Genomic DNA, 15,205 nt, shown 5'->3' with positions numbered 1-15,205 from the left:
AACGTAGGCGCACTTCAAACGACGCCTACAGATACGAAAGTGTTTTACGAGTTCATTGGCGACACTTTACACAATATTATAGAATAAAAAAATTGTTTCCTCTTTATTTAGTCACCTAAACAGTTAGGAAATTCATTCCCACAACCACATGAAGTACTCACTTATATGCTTCCACTTGTTATTGATACTTCACATTTTATTAATGACTTGCCAGCCTAAGTGATTAGTTTTTTTTCATTTGAGTAAGTTTAGTAGATACATTTGTCAGTAATAAAATCACAATTTTGTACAGAAAATCAATGTTTTCACATTGACATGATTTCTTTCCAATTATACAGACTTAGTCAAACAGTCTTAATATGCAAATTTATTATAAATTCTAAAATATGTTGACATGACATATAACTTCAATACAATCCTCTCAGCCTTCATTTTTTTCTTTCTCTTTCCTTTCTCTTTCTAATAGAAAGCATTCATTTTTTTTCTATCAAATATGGTGAAACAAAGGGAAATTGAAGGTCTAATAGTCACATTACCAATAGATATTTATATTGAAATACTCGCAAAATTACCAGCAAAATCTCTACTTCGATGTCGTTGTGTGTCCAAGGTATGGTGTTCTTTGATTGATGACCCAAAATTTCCTTTAATCCATTTAAAAAACTATCAAATCAATCAAAAAAAGTCTCACCTACTAGTTCTAGAACCACCTCGAGCATTTAGTACTCAACATTTTTGTGCAATTCGTAGTGCCGACAAATTCAAAAAGATGTATAAACTTGAAATAGATTGCACATGGTATGAACGTTACCAAGTGATTGGTTATACCAATGGTTTGCTTTGCATCGGGAAATTCGTGTTGCAAAATCAATTTCACAAAATATTCTTGTGGAACCCTTCAATTAGGAAAGCCTTAGAACTCCCTTTTCCCCAATTTTTGCCAACTGTAGGTCAAAGGTTTATTATTGATTATGCTTTTGGATTTGACATTATTAAGAATGACTACAAGGTGGTAGCAAGTCTTAATGGAAATGACTTTCAAAATCCGAGATTTGCTGGGATTTTTACCCTTAGCACTTTATCTTGGAAGTCTGTTGATATTTCTAACAGGCCATGTTATTGGCATAATGCTTGTCCGAAGGCTTTTCATGATGGGATCATATATTGGTCAGGGATTGATGTTCTAATTAATGCTTTGAAAGTTAGGCGTTCCCATTTTGTGTCATTTAATGTACATACTGAGGCATTTAAATATATTAAATTGCCTAAGTGTGAGCTTGTTAATGAATTATCAGATCAGTGTTTAAGGTATCCTGTCATTCTCGAACAATCGGTTGGACTCATGGAGATATTTGAAACTCACTGTCAAATATGGGAGATGAAAGAAGAAGAAGAAGGAACAACACAATCATGGACTAAAAGGTATAAAATCAACTTACAATTATTTGGTAAGAATATATATCTCAAGATGGATGGCGAGTTGCTAGTTTGGGGAAGCACTGGACGTGTAAACTCTTACAATTTAAAAAATCAAGAAATAAAAGTTCTTGGAAAAGGTTACAAGCTTTCCCCACTTTTCACTACTACTTACATGGAGAGTTTGGTCTTGCTCAAAGGAAATTTCTCGCAGAAACTTACAATGTTTCCCTAGTTTTAGCTTCTTTTGGAGGGCTACAAAATCAAGAAAAATATTATTATTCTTTCTTCCTTAATCAATTTTATTTTATGTTTATCTTAAATTAGAACTTCAATTTAATTTGTATTTTGTTTTTAGTTAGGCCTATTTTCAAGCTTTGAATTTAAGTTTTACTTTACCCTTAATGTTTTTTTTTTTATTATTATTATTTTTTTACTTTTTGTCATCTTTTAATTTTATAGAATTTTAGCCTTAATGTTATGTTAATGATTATTGTTAAAATGAATACTTATGTTCTTCATAATGTTAGCAAGATGAATTTCATAACTCTTTCATTAGTTTCCTTTGCTACTAAAGAATTTGCAACTTTAATTATTAGGCCATCATTCGTTTTGTTTTACAATTGCAAATAATTTGCTGAAAGTTGATGAACCTTTAACATTAAAATTATCATTAAATTTTTTTTAGAAAAACTAAAATTAACATAAATAAGAGTTTTTACAAGACACGATACAAAAAATAATACTTACCATTAGAGGCCTAGACTCTAAAATAACAAAATAAAAAGGATAAATAGGCTTTTCACACATAAACCTTTACAACACTTGACACTAAGGTGCTGCAACATACGAAGTATATAATAATACACAACTTCAAAATAGGACTATAAGATAGCTTTTAAGAAATTTGATATGTAAAGGTTCAAGAAACAACTTATTAAGTTGTAGGATAGGAGCTCCTTTTAATTTAACGAGTGGATGCACACAATAAACCCCAACCTTACCTTTTTCGGTGAGATCTTTAATTTGGTCACTTGAACATTTGACCTTAAACTTACAAGTGATTCTTGGTGGCAAGAAAACTTTAACATCATCGAGACTCAAGATAGCCCAACACAAAGTTTAATTTGGGTTCCTGCTTCGGATTATTGAATTTTTTTAGTGTATTCATCATCATAAATCATTACACTCAAAGGAAAATAGTGATTTAAGTTATCACTTCAACAACATACACACTTTACACTAACCGTAATCAAATTCTTATTTATACTCCGAAAATAACAAGCCTCGACTTTTCTTTTGCAAAACTCCTTAAAATGCTGAGTAGTAAAAAAGATATAATCAAATAAACTTAACCCTTTTGCAAAAAATCATTTCAAAACTCTTCCAAATACTCTCATTTTACTCCAAGTGCTAGCATTTAACTTCGTTAATTAGTATGAATTATATGTCTTTCTTTCCTAGACTTTTATATAAGTCTTCTAGGCATTTTATTGTGATACTATCGTTTCAGTGTTCAATAGAGACTATATATATAATTGCAAATTAGAATTCTTTAGAGGACAAGTCATTAAATGAGATCCAAAAGCCTTCAATCTGGTGTTGCTTTGCTTTCATGCTTGTGTGTAGTTAAACTTTTACAGATATCATGTCTTACTTGCACAATACATAGCTCCCCTCACAACTCATTTGATGCTATAAGAACTTGTGGTTTGGACTCACTTGTGGATGCTTTAACTTGTTGGCCTTTACAAACCATGATCACTCGCACTTCCTCGCTAATAAGCGTGAGCGCCCTTGAGATATTGTTGCACGCTTGTGTTGATTTGTGTTCATAAGCCCCCGCTTCCTCATAAGGCTTGCTTCCTTGCCGCCAGCACCAAGAGCGTGTTGCACGATTCGATGCCAAATTACTCGAAATATTTTACAAGGGGAGGGATGGGGTTTACTGTTTTAGGGTGGGGAGAAGCAAGAGCGTGTTGCACGATTCGATGCCAAAACACTCGAAATGTTTTTCAAAGTCAAGGATAGGGTTTTACGGTGGGGAGAAGGTAGGTGGTGGTTAAAGGTAAGGGGAGGGACTGGGTAGTTGGGGTCTAGGCCAAGAGGGTGTCGTGGCGCCGAGTAGGGGGGATTTTGGCCACCGACGAGGCTAGATCTGGTAATCCCGACCCGACCCAAATGACCCGACCCGTGACCCAAAAGCTGACCCAAACCCAAACTAACCCGACCCGACCCGAGCTCGACCCAAAATGGAGTTGACCCGAACGTGACCCGATGACCCAGACTGAACCGACCCAAAATTAACCCGAAACCCAAACTTGACCCGATCCGAACTGACCCGAAACCCGAAGTAACCCGACTCAATTTTAACCCGAATTAATTAATCCAAAGTGACCTGACCTGAAGTGACCTGATTCTTATAGTGAATAAGGTGAAATGGTGAATTACTTAGGGTCTGTTCTCATACAATTATTTTCAGTTCAGTTCAGTTCAGATTAGTTCTGCTCTAATAAGGTTCGGTTCAGTTTAGTTCAGCTCTAATAAGGTTCGGTTCAGTTCAGTTCAGCTCCTATTTCCTTCTCTTATAAAATATTTATTTCAGTTCAGTTCAGTTCAGTTCAGTTCAGCTTAATTCAGCTGAGTTCAATCAATGAGAACGGGCCCTTAGTTTAGGGCTTCTTTATTTCATTCCTTAGTAATAGGCACTCATCACGATTTTTTTTAACGATTTTAATTTATTTTTTCAACTTTTTCTTTTAAAGTGAATTTACTTTGGTGACCCGACACAAAGTTGATCCAACCCGAACTGCCCGACCTGAAATGACCCGACCTAAATTGACCCGAAAGTTGGTCCTAAAAATTGACCTGACATGACCAGAATTGACCCGACCCGAACGGACTCGACCCGAAACTCGAATTGACCCGACTCGACTCAAATATTTTCTGACCGGAAGTGACCCGATCTGAACTCGACTCGAACGACCCGTTTGCTAGGTCTAGGCGAGAACGGGTGGTGGTGGGGTGGCTATCGGTAAAGGGAGAGGGGTTTTCTTACTTTTTTTAATATCAGGGTTTTTTTTGTTTTTGTTTGTTTTTTTTTTGTTTGTTTTTTTATTTTTAGTTTTAAGTTTTTTTTAAGGTTTAAAAAACAAAACTGTTAAAAATTTTGACCAATGACATTGTGACACGTGTCACAAGTAAGCTATTAAACAGGTTACTAATGGGTCACATTTCATTTTTGGCAAATGTGTGTCAAAGGCCGTTCCATTTTGAAATAATCTAAAGGTCGTTCCATTTCGAACACCAGTGAAAGGAGGTGTTATTCCTCACAAATTTTCTTTGTATTTTAATGTGTAATTTACAATAAATACATGTTTTGAAGGCTAATATGATTAATCTAATACATTATAAATATTTTTTTAGGGTAAAATTTTCTTTAAAATGGTTACGTTAAATATTTTTAGGGTCAACTAAGTGAGCCGCCCCTTTTTTCTTTTTCTCTCTCCTCTCTCTTCTAGGGTTTTAGTTTTCTCGGCTATTTAGGCCGGAAATAGTCTAATTTCTTCGGAAATTAGACTATTTTCGACCCTTTTTCTTTAATTCAATTTAGTTTTTGTTCTGTTTTACATTTTGGTTTGTTTGTTTTGTTTTGTTCTCTTCATCTTGAGAGTTTGTCCCAATTTTCTAGGGTTTTCCCAAATTTATGGGATTGTGATTCTCATCTATAGATGGGAATTTTATTTTTAGGGTTCTTACATATATAATAATTGGGAAGGTAATTTGGATTCCTATGGGTCTAGGATTTTTCATCAACTGGTCGATCAAAACATGAGCGCAGATTGCGGAGCTCTCAACTTGGAAAGATGCAAAGACAGAAAATTATTGCTCGCGTCAAGCTTGAAGCGGTGGAGTATGAGTTATGCCAAATATGCAAATTAGTTATGATTTTGATTGTAAAAGTTATGATATTTTTTCTCTATTTGTGGTTTACAGATCTTTATTATAGTAGATATCGTATGACTATTATTTAAGGAAGATTTCACATTTGCTACCAGGGAAAGGACCCTAATTCACATTTATAGATTTACTACCTCTTTAATTTTTTATTTTATATTGCTACAACCTAAATCAGAGTATTTTAAAAATCACTACCACTTAACGGAAATCCTAACTATAAAAAATTAAAAAATTAAAAAAAATTTATAAATTTAAAAAAATATATAAAAAATATATTAAAATTTTTTTTAAAAAAATTAAAAAAATAAAAACCACTTTCCCCCTCCCCTGCCACCCCTCACCTCAACTGCCACCCCTTCCCTCCCCCCTGTCGGCGACTGGCGAACCCATCCCCCTCCTTTTCCCCCACCCCAACGCAGCCAACGCGAACCGGCGAACCCCCACCTGTACTTGCTACCCCGACCCCCACCCGAACCAAAACCACCCCTTTCCCCTTCCTCCCACCGCCGCCCCCAGCCCCGTTCCCCCCCACCGAAATCGACCCCCTCCCCTACCGTTTCGACCTTCCCTAACCCTAAACCACCCGTCCACCACCCCAAAACCCAAAACGAATTTAGGGTTTCGTTTCCGGCTTGATTTAGGTTGGGGTGGGGAAAATCGGTCGTTTTCGCTCGATTCAGGTTGGGGAAAGGGGAAAGGGGAAAATCGGTCGTTTTCGGCTCGATTCCGGTTGGGGTGATGTCGGGGCTGGTGTTTAAGGGTTGGGGGTGGCTGTTTTGGGTGGGGGAAGGGTGGTGTCGGGGCTGGTGTTTAAGGGTGGGGGTGGGGGCAGCGAGGAGGGGATAAGGGAAGGTGGTGGGGCTGTCACCGGCGCAGCAGGGGGTAGGGAGGTTGCTGGGTTTTAAAAAAAATCATGGTAGTCGAAGGTGGCAAACGACGGAGAGGTAGTGAGGGTATCCGAGGAGGGAGGGGTGGCAGTGAGGGTGGTTGATCTCACTAACGGAAATTGTAACGGAAAGTGTTAAGTGGTAGCAAAATTAAAATTATGTGATTTTGTGTGGTAGTAATATAAAATAAAAAATTAAAGGGGTAGCAAATGTGAATTAGGGTCCTTTCGCTGGTATGAAATGTGAAATTTTCCCTTATTTAATGATATTATTACTTCCCGTTAAATAAAAAAAAAATTAGGGTCATTTTAACCCGTCTTACATTAACTTAATGAAAGTCCGCCTTAATCAAGAATTATTTAATGTAATTGGATGTTCAGTGGTACCATATATGCATAAATTTAGTACCATTATTGAATGCTTATATAGTATCACTACATGCATATATAGCACCCCTAAATATTCATTTGTATCATTTACAGTATCATCCGATGTTACTATTCTAAATTTAGGATATACATTTGCCCATGCATACGTATAATTACTTATATGCCCCTCGTTATGCACCAATAAATACACTGCTAATGTCTTATACTCCCTTTAAAATGCCTCGTGTATCTAGTGGCATATCCAGAAATTCTAAATTGTGGATTGGAAATCGTATTAAAATAATGTATATTAATTAAAGATGAAATACATAAGTTCACATTTGATATTTCGGATTACAAATATATTACACTTAGAAAAAAGTAAAAAAAAAAAAAAAAAAAACTCTGCAAAAGTACTTTTATACAATAAATCAATCAAAACCTTAATCCCATAAGTGAGGTCAGCTACATGAACTAAATTCAATTATTTCGTGTAGCCATCAACAAATACAATAAATCAATAATACTTAATAAAAAATCAATCAAATATCAACTCATCAAGTATCTAACTCATATCTAAATACTACGTAATATAACATTTTAAGTTCTAACTCCAAAAAAAAAAAACAAAAAATCAAAATCACATTAAAAAAAAAAAAGAAAAGAAAAAAAAAATCCCAATATACACAAATGAATTGAAAACCATCAATTGTATATCTTTAAAAACCCAACAAACAAGAACCTAACTCTACAATTATTAAACTAAAATAGGGATCAAACTCGCGATCTCCAGTAACCCAGCGGTTAGGATGTAAGCTAAAAATGCCCCACTGAGCCACACATCCATATCATGTATTATTGCACAATGCACAAAACAATTCTAATTAAACTTTTTTTTTTTTTTTTTTTTTTCACACAAAAAAACTTGTGAGTTCAATTAACCCTTGTATCCGCCACTGCGTGTGTGTATCGTGTCGTATCAACCCAACACTCTTCTTATTTGTAGAGTCATATCGTGTTACGATCCAACCCAATCAATAAAAAAAAACGCACAAGCCAGACGGTGCTCCTTGCTTGCTTAAACCAGGGGTTGGGCCCGTTAGGCTTGGTTATTAGGATAGCACAGCACAAGCCACAAGGCACGAAGCACATCTTTCTGTCTGTCATCTCTCTTTCATATGGGCCACTTTTTTGCGCGGGAGCCTGATCAATTAAGATACAGTTAAGATGAACGAATTGAGTTCGTTGGTCGCTGCTTTGATGAATACAAGGTTCAAATTCTCAAATTTTACAATGATTATCTTCAAATTTCTGTGAATTTGTTGTTTTCGATTGAATATTTTGGTCTATTTTTTATCGTTTAGGCTTTGAAACCCTAAATTTTTGCAAAAATCTCGAATTTTACACCTTTTCGTTTGTCGAATGATGGTATTCTGAACTAATGCAGTGGACAAAGAGGGAAATGTGGGGGAATTGGAACATGGGTTTTGAATTCATGTCTCTAAATTGTTGATTTTTGTTTAAGTGAATTTTGCCCTTAATGTGCTCGATGAAATGCCTCAATGAAAATTTCGTTGATAAAAAAATATGGGATGGTTTGAGACAATTTCATGCTAAAAGTAACACTTGTATATGTTATTTTGTCTTTCCTGTCAATTGAATAGCCATTAATGCTAAATTAGCATATTAAACATATGATCAAGAAAAAGCCTCACAAATCTAATGGTATAGGAGGCATACAAGAGGACTAAATTCATGTCATTCAATTCTTTGAAAGGCTATGCTGTGATTGCTGTCAAACTGTTATACTGCTGAAAGCTCCATACTAGTTGAAGCGATGGATGATGTTTCCGAATTTTGAACCTTTTGGTGTTGTTTAAGTCACTCTTATGTCCAGCTTAATCCATTGAGGTCCAAGTGTCTGATGCTTGAAGGAACATCATGCTCATCTTGGGCATTTAAGTCTAGATCACTACTAAATGGAGCAAGTTTGTAGTTCTTATTATCGAGCTGAAATGTGTTCTTCTCAAGCTGATCTTGTGTATCTCCTCCAATCCCGACACTCATGGACAAATCACTACATGCTCCTTCAACTTGAAACACCATCTTTTCTGTATCTTGTTGAGTAGTTGTGGGGAAAAGTATTGTTGCATGGTCTTTTAGATTTCCATTGAAATCATTTCCCTCCAAGAACCTGGTGTCGTTGTATGGTCTTAACCCCAACTCACTATTCTGCATATCTTGCTCTCTCAGCTGAGGTCCATCACATGAGGTTAAGCAGCTATCAATTGAACAATCCCCTATCGGTTTGTGGGGCTGTATTTGCTGCTTAGGGCATACCCCCTGCTGTTCTTCTGCCATCTCTGCGAAGGCTAAGTTCAAGCATTGGTTGGATACCTTTGAAACTAATTCAGAGAGCTGAAGTTTCGCTGCTTCGAGACCAACTACACCAATATTCTGCTTTCCAAGAGTCTCCTGAGCTTTTTCCAAGACTGACTGAAGGTATTTTCCTTGAGCCTCTATCCTTAACTGTAAACGCCGCTGCACCTAATTCCACGTAAATTCATAAGGGGATAAATAACGATTTATAACTTCAGAAGTAACTAACCCAACAAGAAAATCTTGGAAAAGATTAATTGTCTCATACATGTATCAAGCTTTGTCAGACGAGTTCAAATTTCGAAGTGTTTTTTTTTACCCTTTTATCCTTTAGTGACCTAACACTTTTCTTGATATCATTTTTATTACTAAACAATGCATATGAAGTGTCGTTGGCATGTACAGGCACAAAGTATAACAAAATTTATTCTTCATTTTATACCCCACATCTTTGTCACGACTGTTCTTAGGATGATGTCTCTGTAAATTCTGAGCAGCTGTTGTTGTTTCCGCATTAGGTGAAAGGCCATTCTGTTTGAATTGGAAGTAGACAGGATCATGTACCTCAAGCTGCTCGTGTAGCCTTCTCTGGACTTCGATTTGCATCTGCAATGCTTCGTTTATATGTAAGTTCCTGAATTTTAACAATAAGCTGTTAGTGCAAATTATAGCATTAAAATCATTTTGTTGGATTTAATCACAGTTTTGGAAATCCATATTTACTTGTTTGTTTGGTGCGCAATGTTGATGCTGCTGGTATGGGAAGGACTTGTTTCTGGTATTTTGTCGCCAGACATGACAACTGTAAATGTATATTATCAGTTAAAATTACCATTGTAAGATAATCTTAATAGAAATATGATAAAGGACATTGATGAGAAGGTTATCCCACCAGTTTTGTTGGCCCCGCTTGAGGTTTGTCCATGAATATTCTTGCTCAGTCTGTATTTCTGCTAACCAATAATGAAAAGAACATTAGATACTGCAATTGATGTTCCTCTTCCCAAGAAAAGAGGTGGAAAAGAGGATGTATTGGAACTTAGATGACCATCTTGGTTCGTATGAACCAAACTGAAACGTAAGGGGTTGCCAATTATGCCAGTATGCAAAATAGACAAATCAGCGAGGGTGAAGCCTGAACTCTGTCATTCAGAGAGTGATAATCACCTGAAGATGGCTCTTTAGGTGGTATAAAGTCAGCCCTGGAATTCCCATGAGTTTCATGACTGTTTTAGGGGTAGCCTCTGCAAAATATATAAGAAATAGAAGTGGTTAGCTGACCCATTTTATATTAATACATGTCTACTGCATATCCCTGTACAATATTTAACGTCAGGTTAGAATAAGACATACTATCCGCTCCCCCGAGTTGATTTACTGCTTCTACAAATCGTTCGTGAAGATCAGGTGTCCATTTCAGTCTAGGCTTTGCATCAGTTGAAAGGACAAGATTTGAATCCCTAGAGCCATTTCCACCTTGCAGGAAGAGCTGCCTTTCCTGAGGAGCTGGCATTCTTGTAGAAGCGTACATGTTTGCTTGAGTTTGGTGATGAAACATATCCTGCCTTGAAGATGACCAATCTTAATTTGATGTAAATCTAGAAAACATCAATTGCTTTTATCTTGTTGGGACTTTTACCTGAGGAAATAGATGTTTTCTTTTGTAGTAAAATTTATGAGGCTGAGCCTTGGTTTTTCCAAGTTTTTTGGTTGTTCTGTTTGCTTCCTAATATCTTATACTCTCTTGAGAAACCAACTTATCTTCTACTTCTGTTGCACAATTTTTTCTATCGTTTCTTATGGAGAAAAAAAAGGCAAGCTATGGGAGGCTTTTATAAGAAGGAGAAGAAGAGGTGATAGAAAGTTGAGAGAATATGGAATCTTGGACAGAGCCAACAATGAACGCAACCTAATCTATTTTTCATAGCAACTCAAAAGAGATCTTGTCCTTCCTGTCCTGTGGTCCACTTTCCACACTCAGAACCAAACTTCTAGTTTGAATTCCTCTGAACTGAACTTTTCAGAACATCACATAAATTGCACTAAGTACCAGAATAAATGCACAGCAGTTTTCTATTATATCTGCTAATTATATTCTTAGTTTATGAAGCGGCTCCTTTTTTCTCCCCAAATTTTTATTCTTTGATCTGGCAAAATTAGAACCTTATTCCCTGATGGTATATAGGAATCCTCTGACTTGGACAGGAGAATCCACTAACTGTATTCTCCTGAAATTTTCAAAGTCGTCCCTCTTACTGTACATCATATGGTAAATATTGCAATTTTAAGCCTTGTTCATTTCCTTCCAATAAATCATCATTCATTTTCAATGACTTTGAATTCTATGTCATTGAGGATGAACAACAACACCATGCTATTAAAGGGCTTAGATAGAGACATAAGCAAGTAAATGTAACTGTTTCTAATGTGGAAATTGCTGGGGGAAGATTCTGTTGACTGGAGCATCATAAAACTTTAGTTTATGATATTGACAAGAAAAAATGAAGAAGATGCTTAATTTGGGACATTGTTTGAGGGAAAAGCATGGAATATGGAATACATACTATTATATCTTCTTCGGTAAATATGGAACTTATTCAACCCACTTATTGTAAATACATTTATGGACCCAAATCTGTCTCACTGCCATTTGGCTTGAGCAACTAGTCCCACACTGATAGTTTTGTAGATAAAGGCATGGCAGAATTGGTGAGTATTGTACTTGCTTCTTTTCTCAAAGATGTGTCTTTCATCTGTGTAGGACCATTTACCTTACTGATGACTTGTTCTGTGATTCCCTCAAAATACACATATAATACTCTTTTTTCCTTGTTTTATATTTTAAAACATGCATCTATATATGAATTTAATATATATATGTATATGTTTCCATGTGAATTAATCGAGTTTGGGCATCAATCATGATCCTCTTCATGCCGTGTCATGTACTTTTTGGAAACAACATATGCTTGTTTAAAACCATGTCTTCTGCTATAAAACCTTTGTAGATATGTCTGCTGCTGTAAAACCTGTGTAGACACGAAGTATATACATATATTGCGCTCTTGTGTTTTTTGCTCTATTATATATTGTGCCCTTCTAGCAATTCGTACAAATGATACAAAAATGATGTTTCTTATGATGAATAGTTTTTCCTTATCAGGTCTTTTGCACATAGACACACTGAGTAACAAACTTTTACAGACCCCTTTGGAATACCATCAATTGGCGAGGTATTAAGATTCTTAATAATTTATTGCAAGTTATTCTTGATGCTCTTATTCTTGATGCTCTTCCTGAATTTATTTCATGAGATATTATCGTATACAAGCCTTTTCTGCAATAATAATGACAAGTTGACAACCCATCAATTGTTAGCAGTACTAAGACTGGTGACTAATCAATGATGATAATGATAATAAAAGAAATGCTAATGCTTTAACTATATCTACAACATAAGACTTCAAGAACAAATTCTTTTTTTCAGCTATTGATTCCAAATCAACCCAATATATCAAAATCTACAATTATAATTAAAAAATGTCATACTGCCTAATCAGTATTTTACAGGCAATTTTTCGCATGAAAGTAGCTAAAACTGGGGAGCTTTTTTAAAAATCTTTGCACGGAAATTGAGGAATTTAAACTAGCGAACATTAATATATAGCATCATAGCAACTCCAAACTCAGTTTGCCTTTTTTTGTGGAGGATAATTTGATTCTGATTTGTCAGGATATAAATTGGGAATCAATAGGCCTTTTGCAAAAAGAAGTTTTAAAGTGACTTTGTTCACTAGTTACTTGGCATGTGGAAATGGAATAAGTTTCACCATGATACTTTCTACCATTGTGATTCTGTTTATTAACAATTTGATTAGGCAATTATCCTTCATTAGGTGATTTAAACAAACTTGTAAACCTTGTTCGCAAAATTCATTTTGTGTAATATGGGTTCCTTTAGAGCCATGGTGTATCGGATTTTGATTGCTCTGCAATCTTGTTGGTTCTTCGTATCATTGTTCAGATAAAGAGGAATTTTCAGAAGTTGGAGTGTTTAAGAAGTGAAGAGAATGCTTTGTTCAGTTTGATACGGAGTGACTTTTATTTGTGTCTTCTGTAAGAGTGCTCCCAAATATATTTTTATCTTTAAGGCAAACATAAAGATGTTTAGATAAAAAGTACTGAGTACCACCATTTTCATCAATTCTGTCTATAAATTCTAAGTTATTTTCCTAATACTTGGATGCATTTTATTGCTCTCTTTCTGTTATATCCCTCTGTCTCTGTTGCTCGCACTAGTGTGTTTCCTTTTAATTTTCTCTGTATGTAGCTCACTGGATGAAAGCCCACCCAAGTAATCCTTTTATTCTAGACTATTGAATAACTTCTGCTTATGACACATTGTTAAATAATACTCTGAATGCCTTGATGTTAATTAAGCAGTCAATGTTATACAAACAGAGTTTTACCCTTACGCAATGAACTAGAAAGTGAAAATTGCAAGGCATGGTAAAAAAGCACACTTTTCCCCCTATTTTATCCTTTTTATTTGGTTAATACTTTTGGTGTACTCAATAATAGTTAAAAGCTGATGATAGGTCGATAATCAATTAGTATTGCAAAATACCTTATTGATTCTCTACTAAATGAAACTGTCTGTTTTATAGGCTTCCAAGTTTGTCTTAGGCACTTAGGCATCTCTATGACTGTACGAAGACTAGGAACTTGGCTAATTATGCTATATGGGCCAATAACACCTGGGAAAGATGCTTCATTTCAGCTTGACAAACAAGTGTTATATTTATTAAAAATTTGTAAATGCAAGAGTATTAACTATTCCTTGATGTCCCAGAAAACCTTTTTCATCTTATCTTTGCTCAATTTGTTTGCTTCGTGTGCAGGCTAGGAATAAGAATGCTCATTGTTGTACATTAGAGTACTCGCCTTTTCCACTTCCCGCTGTTCGGATTTACTGTGGCTATCTTCTCCCAAAGGCGTATGATTCTCCACATTGGTGAAAGAGGGAAACTTATAAGGTATTGTTCGATTTCTGTACTTGCATTTCCTTTTAAGGCCCCTTATGAGGAGTTAAGGCATCTAGTGATGGAAAAACAAATGGGGTGGGGTCGTTTTTGGATGCTCAAACCCGGCCTCCCCCCTCATCCCCAAAGTTAAATCAAAGGGGAAGGGGCCTACTTAGGCCGGTCCATCTTATACTATTTGGTTAATTTAACACTATTGAAGTTGTGTTACTTTCCGTACCTAATTATAACTAGGTGAAATGAACATTACTTTACATTCCCTTAGAATACAACTATTGTTTCTATTATATAGTTCTAAATAATGCTATGATATCACTTGAAAATCTGTGTCAATATCCATATGCTCGACCACCTTACCTTATGTACCTAGAAATTAAACTCATGTGAGTCACGTCATAAACTAAGTGGTGGAGGGAGAGCCACCACACTCATGCGTGAGAACGGGCCTTTTCCTCAAGGTGGTGTCATAGATGCTCTTTTGAAGAGAAGCAGCATGGTGTATGTGATGTTTTGATAGTACAAATCAAGCTGAAGTTGAACACAAACATGTGTTAAGATGCTTGATAATTGCTCCTTGTTGACCACACAAGGGTGGCCCTTGGATTTCCAATAGAAATGTAAAGTGAGAAATGACCACGGAATGATATTCCTTGTTGTAAAAAGAAAGTGGGGAAGAGCAGTATAAAGTTTTTTTTTTTTTTTTTTTTTTTTTTTTAATTTCCCTCAAAATTCTTAGAGAATAAGTATATTAGAATCATGACTCTAAGTATAGCCGGTGGGTTTTATTCTTTAAGTCTAGAATTTTAATTTGTATTTATTCTCACAATTTGAAACCACTAAAAATGGGTTCGCATTTGTACTTTCATTCTTTACCTATATAGCATTTTAATACTCAGTTTTTATTTTCAAAAAATTCTACTTTTAATAATGTTCATGATTGATTATGAATATGATCATTAGGGTGACATCTTCTATTATTGATAGTGAAAGATTTACTGCTGATGAATAATGAAGTTCATCAGTCGTCACCATCCTATTTTAATTTACTTTATTTAGATAAAGCTTATTTCTGCTTAAAGAAAAGACTATGGCGGCTCAAATTCTGTTTTCTAATTTAAAGGCCAATGAATTTTTATTTACTAGAATACTTACA

The 15,205-nt window shown here is 35.4% G+C and overlaps 2 protein-coding genes and 1 long non-coding RNA gene across 4 annotated transcripts; 2 read left to right on the top strand and 1 right to left on the bottom strand.

The window, feature by feature from the left end:
- Positions 1-769: 769 nt before the first annotated feature.
- Positions 770-1,651, top strand: LOC145606920 (F-box/kelch-repeat protein At3g06240-like). Its single transcript, XM_081662746.1, has one exon. It carries the CDS (start codon positions 770-772, stop codon positions 1,649-1,651), a length of 882 nt encoding a protein of 293 aa, XP_081518872.1.
- Positions 1,652-7,465: 5,814 nt separating this feature from the next.
- LOC145607852 (uncharacterized) lies at positions 7,466-14,790 on the top strand. The gene is made up of 5 exons (XR_014105646.1): positions 7,466-7,902; positions 8,885-9,133; positions 9,529-9,636; positions 12,174-12,243; positions 13,912-14,790. It is a non-coding gene; the product is annotated as an uncharacterized LOC145607852 (long non-coding RNA).
- Positions 8,233-10,979, bottom strand: LOC145607849 (myb-related protein 2-like). 2 transcript variants are annotated; one of them, XM_081663446.1, is made up of 7 exons: positions 10,650-10,979; positions 10,364-10,575; positions 10,178-10,254; positions 9,903-9,960; positions 9,734-9,812; positions 9,458-9,644; positions 8,233-9,178 (listed from the first exon to the last, which is right to left on the bottom strand). In XM_081663446.1, exons 2-7 carry the CDS (start codon positions 10,566-10,568, stop codon positions 8,519-8,521), a joined length of 1,266 nt encoding a protein of 421 aa, XP_081519572.1. In that variant the 5' UTR covers positions 10,569-10,575; positions 10,650-10,979; the 3' UTR covers positions 8,233-8,518. The 2 variants fall into 2 exon arrangements, with proteins under 2 accessions (XP_081519572.1, XP_081519573.1); XM_081663447.1 differs by having other exon boundaries at positions 9,575-9,644; positions 10,364-10,973.
- Positions 14,791-15,205: the final 415 nt, after the last annotated feature.

This window comes from Chenopodium album, chromosome 23 (genome assembly GCF_948465745.1).
Source record: "Chenopodium album chromosome 23, dcCheAlbu1.1, whole genome shotgun sequence".
Taxonomy (NCBI): domain Eukaryota; kingdom Viridiplantae; phylum Streptophyta; class Magnoliopsida; order Caryophyllales; family Amaranthaceae; genus Chenopodium; species Chenopodium album.
The sequence above is the reverse complement of the archived record's forward strand: the minus strand, read 5'-3'. Positions and strand labels throughout refer to the sequence as shown.

What these genes read in the sequence shown, in the direction of transcription:
- LOC145606920 (XM_081662746.1), top strand. Translation starts at nt 770, where the DNA reads ATGTATAAACTTGAAATAGATTGCACATGGTATGAACGTTACCAAGTG.
- LOC145607849 (XM_081663446.1), bottom strand. Translation starts at nt 10,568, where the DNA reads ATGTTTCATCACCAAACTCAAGCAAACATGTACGCTTCTACAAGAATG. An exon ending in AAGCGGGGCCAACAAAACTG is followed by an intron (nt 9,813 to 9,902) that starts GTGGGATAACCT and finishes ATACATTTACAG; the next exon opens with TTGTCATGTCTGGCGACAAA. An exon ending in ATTGCGCACCAAACAAACAA is followed by an intron (nt 9,645 to 9,733) that starts GTAAATATGGAT and finishes GTTAAAATTCAG; the next exon opens with GAACTTACATATAAACGAAG.